Raw genomic sequence first — 9856 nt, forward strand, 5'->3', positions numbered from 1 at the left:
TATATATATAAATATATATAGCTAGCTGCATCTGAACTTCTTTAATCACATGAAACATTGAGGCCATGGAAACTCTTTTGTTTGCCTTGTTTACGTAGGACAAGTAGCAAAAAGACATCATGAGCTGAATGTGTTTTAGGAATATATTAAATGGCTGTCCCCATGCAAGCAGTACCACAAATTCAGATATTACTCTATATATCTATATATATATATGGAATTAAAGTACTGCTCCTATGTAGATAGATATCTACATAGGAACATCATCAAACCGTGTCTCATTGATCGAATGATCCGTTTGTAGGGCCTTATACATAAATATCGCTTTTGTTCAGAGAGTAGAGAAATTAATTAATATATTGTCTACTACTTCTATATGCATTATACCATGTAGAATATATACATGATGCCGGCCATGATCTTCTTTTTCTTTCTGACTTCTTTCTTAATTAATTTCCTGTTTTTATAATGAATCATTGCGTACATACGTACATACCTTCATTAAGTACGTTGTGTGTAGGAATTACTACAATATATTTGCAAAGATCTTACTACACAGGCAGACAAAAACTATAAAAGAGAGGCATTAATTTGTGGCTTCAGGCTCCAGTCTGCCAGCACTTAATTTGTAAATGTAAACATGGAGTTTGACACTTAACATGTACTATATATACACTACATAAAATAAGGGATTTTACCACGAATAATGTAAAATCCCATGACAAATTCGTGGGATGCATATGGAGCTAGTAGAGACTAAAAGGAGCCAACGCATAAAGTTTTCCCAAATGTAAATAGAAATCCAGAAAGGAATTTTCTGTAGCCAGTTCCCCTTCATTGACATTACAGTTTCTAGATTTTATGGATTGTCCCAATTTTGTAGTTTATATGTCTTTCCATGCATATTGGACTGCTGACTTCAATGGAGCTATTTTGAAGTCATAGAGTACATTGGATTAGGTAAACCCTCTTGAAAGCCAAGTATGTTCTACAAATCCACACCCCATATAAGCATGAATATAAGGCTACATTATGATACAGCCCCAAAATAGTGTCTTCTGGGGGTTATATTGGTTTATGTTATGTCCACTGTCCAATAGGTAATATAAGGTTTTTTAATTTATTACAAGCCAAATAAGGTCGTACATGGGGCTGATTTTCCTCAAATTGAAAACATACATCTAAGTTGAAAGCTCTTTTCCAGCTGACATTAATGTATAGTTTGTGAGGTTTAAATGCAAATATACTGATGACGTAAGCAAGCAGAGCCATATAACTAGTGCGTAATGCATTTGCATTCATAGAACAATTTCATGATACTTAGAACATTTGTAAAATGAAACTGTAAACTTTTCGACATGGAATATTTGAAGCCTATCTACTTCCCAAGCAGTTGCAGTCCTGAAATATATGCATGGGACCCTCTTTTCCCATGGTGACATATACAGCAGGGGCTCATGGATATTGAAACAAGGTAGTGCATGCGAGAATAGAGAACAATCATCCCATTGTTTGTCTACCCATAAATTATAGCAACTTTATGGTTTAGTTTGGAACTTGCCATTTACATGCAACAAAAATCAATCTGAATAACTGATATTATAATTAAGAAATCTGCTTCCCATAGCAGATAGGACCTGCTTGCTACAAGAATCTCTCTTGTTGTAATCCTACTATGTTTGCCTTATCTGCTTGTACTATGGATATTTCACTACTTGATAATGCAAGTTTTATTAAACTATTAAAACCACCATCTATATAGGCCATTAGCATCTAAGCTGTATATTGCATTACTTGTCCCTCTTTTCTTATTTTCTAGGTGTTATTCATAGATAAACTCTTATAAAATGTGCCTTTTGTTGTACATATAAACCAGTTATATGTATATATATAAATGTACTTTTTGGAACATGTGCTGTATGGTAATTATAGAAGAGAGGGTAGGAATGTTGTATTCCTTGACAACATTCTTTCTTCTTCATTATAGTAAGGAGCAATTTAGAATATGCACAGTTCACTATATTGGATGTATACTCGGATCTATGAGAGTAGGGCATATCATCCATAAAACTAAATTGGTGGTGTCCAATAGGATTGAGCCCATTTACCAGGTATCCTGACACCGCCTTTAGTAACAACCGTGTTAGAGTCATCCAATGTTCAACAAAAAGTTTTGGCTACCCCCTTCAATATCATGTACTAACAGTTATAAATCCATACGTATTGCTCTCGATCTTTCTATATTAATGAAACTTTGCAAGGTTGTTCACATGCTGGTTGGGGCTTTCCTTCAACTAGTTTCATGATAATTAGATATACTTGCTTTCTTTAACCGTCATATTCAAACCAGAAGTGTTCTCATATCCTTGTTAACTCGTACCATTCCTTGTCACACATACAGATGGATAAGGCTTGGATGCATATTGAAGATAGAATGCGTTCTATCGAATATGCTGAAGGCGTCAAACATTTCATAGAGCTAGCAAAGGCCCATTCACCGGGTAGAGACTGCATTAGGTGTCCATGTAGGAGATGTCGAAATCGAACTTTCCATCCCATTTCATTGGTTCAGGATCACTTGTTCATCGTAGGTATTGATACATCTTATTCTGCATGGATTTTCCACGGCGAGGAGGATACAGAAAATGACCCCGCATTTTCTGATGAAGAAGTTCCTGATAATGGTAACTGCAATGACTACATTGATGATGTAGATGAGATGTTAGATGACATCCGTGTGGGATCCTTTATGGATAATTCTGGTAGAACAGAATTTTATGTAGATGACGGGCCGTCACGACACACCGCTGAGGCTCCGATACTGGGTAATTTCGACGAGTTACTGGAAAATGCACGAAAGCCACTTTATCCAAACTGCACCAACTTTTCGAAACTATCATTCATAGTCAAGTTGCTTCACATAAAGACAGTTGGGGGTTGGACTGTGAAGTCTTTTGACATGGTTATTAAGCTGTTGCAAGCAGCATTTCCTCAAGCACTGTTCCCCGCCTCATACCACGATGCTCGCCGCTTACAGCAGGGTTTGGGATTTAGTTACACAAAGATCCATGTATGCCCAAATGATTGTGCATTGTTTTGGAAGGATCATGCTAATAAAGACGAGTGCCCTAAATGTAATGCATCTAGGTGGGCCTTAAGTACAACTAACCAACAGAGGATACCCCAAAAAGTCCTCCGATATTTCCCTTTGAAGCCGCGGTTGCAAAGGCTGTTTATGTCTAAAAAGACTGCCCAATCCATGAGATGGCATCTAGAAGAGCGTGTTGACGACCCCAACTTCATGAGACATCCAGCTGATTCTACTGTATGGAAAGATTTTGATAACAAACATCCTTGGTTTGCTCAAGATCCTTGTAATGTTAGACTTGGTCTAGCAAGTGATGGGTTCAACCCATTTAATAATATGAGCAAACCGTACAGCATTTGGCCAGTGCTACTTGTGCCGTACAACTTGCCACCTTGGTTATGCATGAAAGATCCATACGTGATGATGTCATTATTGATCCCTGGACCAAAGGCACCGGGAAATGATATTGATGTGTTCTTGCGTCCCCTAATAGATGAGTTGACAGAATTATGGGTAGAGGGAATTCATACATATGATGCATACAAACGAGAATCTTTTCAATTGAGGGCTGCGTTACTCTGGACCGTCAACGACTTTCCTGCATATGCAAATCTGTCTGGTTGGAGCACGAAGGGTAAGTTGGCATGCCCTACATGTAACTTAGAAACAGATTCTTTGTGGCTTGTGAATGGCCGGAAACATTGTTATATGGGCCATCGTCGGTGGTTGGTGCTAGATCATGCTTGGAGAAGGAAAAAGGCAGCTTTTAATGGTAAGGACGAACACCGTCTCAAACCGAAAATTCTGGAGGGTCAAGCTTTAATGGAGCAATTACATGAGGTCTCAAATGTGCATTTTGGTAAATTATTAAAGAAGAGGAAACGTACACCAAATGAATTGAACTGGACAAAAAAAAGTATCTTCTTTGACCTACCGTACTGGTTAGACTTGGGATTGAGACATAACTTGGATGTCATGCATATTGAGAAAAATATTTGTGATAACGTTTTGGGAACCTTGATGAATATTGAAGGCAAAAGCAAGGACACCGCTACTGCGCGTAGGGATTTGGAAGATCTTGGACTGAGGAAAGAATTACATTTACAGCATCATGGTAATCAAACTTCTATGAGTCTTGGTTGTTATATGTTAAACGTAAATGAGAGGAGGAGTTTTTGTGCACGCTTGTCAGAAGTTAAATTTCCTGACGGCTTTGCCTCGAATATTGCCCGGTGTGTCAACGTTTCTGAAGGAAAAATCATGGGTATGAAGAGTCATGATTGTCATATCTTGATGCAATATTTGTTGCCGGTTGTTATTGGTGGGTACCTACGACCCGATGTGCGTCGATGTTTAATAGAGTTGTGTTCGTTTTTCAAGGAATTATGTGGTCGAACACTTGACATAACAGTGTTGAAACGGCTTCAAGCTAATATTCCCATCATTCTTTGCAAACTGGAAATGATATTCCCGCCTGCATTTTTCTATATCATGGTGCACCTTGCTATTCATCTGCCAGATGAGGCTTTGCTAGCAGGACCTGTCCAATACAGGTGGATGTACCCTTTCGAGAGGTATATGGGTAAGTTCAAACGGTATGTCCGCAACAGAGCCCATCCAGAAGGCTCAATTGCAGAGGCATATTTGCATGTGGAGTGCCTGACATTTTGCTCTATGTACTTGAATGATATCGAGACTAGACATAATCGAGAGGAACGGAACATTGACACAGTTGGGCAAAGCTCCCTAGAGCCAAGTTTATCGGTTTTCTCCCAAAAGGTTCGCCCTCTAGGGGCAGCCCAAATTTCAAAATTAGATGAAGCTCTGTTGGCCAAGGCCACGTGGTATGTCCTTAATAATTGCTCGGAGATTGAGGACTATTTAGAGTAAGTACACCCTTGTAAAGCATGTTCAACATTCTACTTCGTGTACGTCATGTTGAATACGTTATTAAAGCATGAATCTTTGTAGGGACCACCGTAACAATATGCAAGAAGAGGACCCAAGTAACTTCGAGCATAGGCACCAAATGCAATTCCCAATGTGGTTCAGAACACGTGTATGTTATTCTCTTTTTTCATTTACCAATCATTTTAGTTTATAAAAGTGATAACGTAACTTTCTATATTACTGTAATGACATGTCAAATACTTTAATGTTAGATTGCCGATTTGCATGCAATGACTCCCCCCGCGGTGACCGATGACATATTTGCTTTAGCATGTGGGCCAGATCCATTGGTAGCGAGATATGCCGGTTGTATAATGAATGGAATTCGATTTCACACAAAGGAGCTTGAAGGGCGTCGCCGCACCCAAAACAGTGGGGTTGTTGTTCATGGCGACCATGAAGGAGTGCCTGTTGACTTCTACGGCGTGTTGCAAGACATCATAGAATTACGCTATATGGGGTGGCGTAAGTTTTTCTTGTTTAAATGTGATTGGTGGGACATTGGTGATAGAAGAAGGGGGATACATGTTGGGGAGCACTTCACGAGTGTTAATACTTCTAGGCAATGGTATAAAGATGAGCCGTTCGCCCTCGCTTGCCAAACGTTGCAAGTATTCTACATCAAGGACCCGAATTGGGGGGGAAGTTGGCATGCGGTACACAAGATAACCAATAGGAATGTTTATAATATTCGCCACAAGACCTCGGACGTGCATGATGATGCTGATGATGACGATGATGGGTCGGAGACTCTTGAAACTGAAGATGAGAGTGATACTGATGTTATTCATTATGTCTCAGTTAATGAAACTAGCCCGGAGACGCTCAATCCATTGACCCGAGGAGATTCAGACAACTTGCCGGTTGATTCGTCAACCATGTCACCTGAACAATTGTGTAGAGAAACTGACGATGAGGATTGTGTTGATGATGAAGACCTTAATATGGGAATGGGTACTAGATGTGTAGATGTGTAATGCATCAGGTGATGGTTTGCTGCTGAATGAGTGAGTATATATTTCAAAAACACTATGAAGTAGTGTTTGGAAGTTCCTGGATATTTGTAAAATGATTGGGTACAGTTAAATGCTAATCATTTTGATTTTTAATTTTCAGGGAAACACAAGTAGTGCATCAATGGATCTGCATATAAGGGTTCCAGCAGGTCTATTTTTTTTGGGTGATGGAAGGCATTATTGGAAAGTCATGGAAGTAACATTGTTTGGCAACCACCATGCGAAGTGACCTATATAAGGTAATTGGACAAGTTCCAGATTGGGTGATGGTAGCTTAAACTTTCTGTCAAAATTAATGGTTTATGTAATCTGAATTTTGATATTTTCAATCAATAGACTGATGTTATATGCTCCTTAGGGTAGTTAGTGAACAATTTGATTATTAGAAATCATTGCACTTTGTTTTAGGAAAATGCATCTGCTTAGAAAATGACTAGTGGGTTAATACACATAATTAGGTGGAGTATGAATTGGGGGGGAACCACAGTAATTATCTGTATTTAGAGAATAAGCCACCTTCATATGATAAAAGAGATCAAAATTGGTGGTTCATATTGTAACCCACATCAGATTATAACATTTTGAAGTCCAGATTTGGCCTATATATATGTTAAAATTGGAAAGGTTAGAGTGAAAAGGTTTAAAATTCAGCAGAAAATTAAGACTCATGATATTATATCAGAATCTGAATGAGGAATCCACATGCATCCTCAAAAATCCTCTACAATTCACGTGCACTGTAACTCACTGGGTCACTCACTAGAGTTGTATGGCAAGTTAAGCAACTACCACAATAACTGGATGTGTCATCTTTGTCCGATGACTTTGGTTATGATTGGTTGTGAGAAAACATGTGTTGGAGCTGTAATGAATCCTCATTGGACACAGATAATCCCAGCTATATTTAAGTATGATTTTTGGTTGGTGCACATGAGCAAACCGGATTTTGAATGCAGCAGGATACCATAGGTAATTATATAACATTGAATTATGATGCTTGTAGCATTAATATAGCAACTTGACGAATATTGCTAGGTTTTGCATAATGTGCTGGAAAAAGGCAGCTTGAAGTTTTAATTTTTCAACAGCAAATGACCAACAAAAATATTAGGGATTACTAACTCAGCAGGTAACTGTTGATGGAAAAATATACATCTAAGAAGTATAGTTTAACTTTAGTTTGCAGGAATTCACAATTTATGAAAGAAAAACTAAACACCTCAATAGGCTTGTATTAGCACCTTAAATATATCATTTCATTATGATAGGTTAGGACTTGGCATTTACACAACAGAATCCCAATAAATTCTTCTGATGCTATATTGGCCAGTTCTTCCATATGGAAATGACATCTACATAGATATCATGTTGTAACACCAGTTATGAATGGATATGAAGGGTAATTGATAATAGCTTGCCATCACCTTCATTGTAGGGACTGCACCCTCTTGTATTTGGTGTCAATAACTGATAAAACTTTAATTGTTGGATAAAAACCTACTGATGCAGCAGGAATTTTCAGAATGCAATCATGGGATTGCATTCTAACATCCCTGGATGGAATATTGTTCATGAGCAGATATATTAATTAGTGCTAAGTAGGATGGTTCCTATGATTTTGTTGGCATTTGTTGAAGTTAGGTTGTTGATTCTCCTAGAATTGTAGGGCTACTACTGCTGCTGCAAGTGTTTTATTTAAATTCATAACATCATGTATGAATAAAGGTTTCAGGTCAATATTCATTCAGCCAGTGGATATTTTCTGGTATAGAGAGGCATGTGGGCATCAGGATCAGCTGGTAGTATCAAAGAAAAATGGTGAGATCAACCGTTACAAAAGTCATACCTGCTTTCAATGGAGCTACCAGTGAACTTTACGTTGGAGGGAGGTTATTCTGCTGGAAGTGTATCCCCTATCTACAAGAATTGTGTAGTTGTTGTATGCATTAATAGTTGTTGTTAAAAACGCTGATGACCCTCTTCTCCTTCCCACAGGGTAAACAGAGAATTTTCCATTTCCCTCAAAGACTATGATATTGGAACATTCCTGATCAATGTTGTAAATATATATATGGGGCAATAGTTTTTCATGGATTTGTTGTCTGTATCCCAGCACAGTTATGTTTAATGGGTTATTAGTTGTAAGAAACAGGGGAACGTAATTAAAGTATAATTATGCTTACATTGTTACCATTAATGTATTGTTGGTAAATGGTGGTGTCTATCTCGATCAACTCATGGAGAATAACTCGTGGGTATCAAGATATAGTACAAGAATCCATAAAAGGTTCCTTGCCACAGGTTATTTCCATGTAAAATATAGGTATTACATGGCTTTTATTTGTGGGGAAAAATCACCCACTTAAAATTCAACACATTTCCTAAAGGTATTTCTCATGGACAAATTTTTATTCCTAGGGGTGACGTTTTGTGGGGAAAAAAATAAACTCTTTGTTTATTAAGATTTTTCCCACGACAGTTTAATTCATGTAAATTATGTAATTCCCACCGAAAGCCATCATGGGTAATCAGCAAATACATGAATGGATCAGGGCTTATTTGCCACAAAACAAGTAGTGGCTAATAAGTATATCCACAAAATTCATTTGTGCTCCTTTCCCCACGAATTTTTAAGGCGGGAATTGCTTCATCACCCACGAGTACAACTTATGGGAAAAATATCATTGCAGAAGGGTAGCGCTGGTGGGAATTACTATATTGCCTATGAGTTGTACACGTGAGAATTATACCTTTTCCCACGGATGGATCTAGTGGCATTATCTGTTTTACCCATGATATTGATAGCAATTTTATTGGCTTTTGCGATGAAGTGTAGAGTTTTTAACCACGGAACATTCCGTGGTTAAAAACATTCAGTCCCCACCGAATAGAGTTATCATGGGAAATTGATGCATTTGCGGCGAATTATACGCCACGAGACTCCCACGGGCAGAATTTGTGGGAAAAAGTATATCCCCGCCAAAAACTGCCTTTTTGCCACAAAAAGCCCCCCCGGGGAACGTGGGAATTTCTTGTAGTGAGTGTTCATTCATGGCTTGCTTAAAAATAAATTTCAAGAAATATAGAAGAGTTATATTTACGTGATTTGGCACTAAGACCTATCATGTCCACGGGTCTGGGATGTAAAATTTACTATAAGCTGAGTTTGATACAAACTCTTTAATCTCACTAAACTCTCTACAATTGGTCATATAGAGTTATCTCTAAGAAAAAAGAATTTAGGGTTCTTTGGTTCTCTTCTCTAATGCTTCCCTCTCATCTTCTAATTCATTGCTTTATGTCTCATCACTCTCAACTTTGTGCTCTCTTCCCCCCAATGTTGTGTTTATCCTTATTTTATGTCCGATCAACTCATTGGCTTCGTCAGATATTCTATTTCTCCCTTCCGTCCTATCATAGTGGGTTTCAGTCTTCCATAGACCTTTGGTGGGTCTTGTACATGTGCTCATTTTACACCAACATAAATGATTCTGGGAGACATTGAAGAATATACAAAATGCCATATTACTGCTATGATTCTGGGAGACATTGAAGAATATACAAAATGCCATATTACTGCTATGTATGGTACTGGATGTTAGAATATATTATATACCATATATAGTTTACTGTGGAAATCAATTAGTATCAATTTTGATATTTGATTTATTGTAATTTCCTTATTTCATGTCTCATTCCTCTATAAAAAGGGCCTCTCATTGTATAGTTTGATATATAGAAATACCAATTTGTCTCTCTCAATTTGTTCTCTCTCAATTTCATACCAATTTGTTATTCTACC

At 37.8% G+C, this 9856-nt stretch overlaps 1 protein-coding gene across 1 annotated transcript; it reads left to right on the forward strand.

Moving 5' to 3' along the window:
* The first annotated feature begins 2401 nt into the window (after nucleotides 1-2401).
* LOC122278660 lies at nucleotides 2402-6015 on the forward strand. Its single transcript, XM_043088845.1, has 3 exons — nucleotides 2402-4974; nucleotides 5060-5147; nucleotides 5251-6015. The coding sequence occupies exons 1-3, from the start codon at nucleotides 2402-2404 to the stop codon at nucleotides 6013-6015; spliced, it is 3426 nt and encodes a 1141-aa protein (XP_042944779.1).
* Nucleotides 6016-9856: the final 3841 nt, after the last annotated feature.

This window comes from Carya illinoinensis, chromosome 10 (genome assembly GCF_018687715.1).
Source record: "Carya illinoinensis cultivar Pawnee chromosome 10, C.illinoinensisPawnee_v1, whole genome shotgun sequence".
NCBI classification, from domain to species: Eukaryota; Viridiplantae; Streptophyta; class Magnoliopsida; order Fagales; family Juglandaceae; genus Carya; species Carya illinoinensis.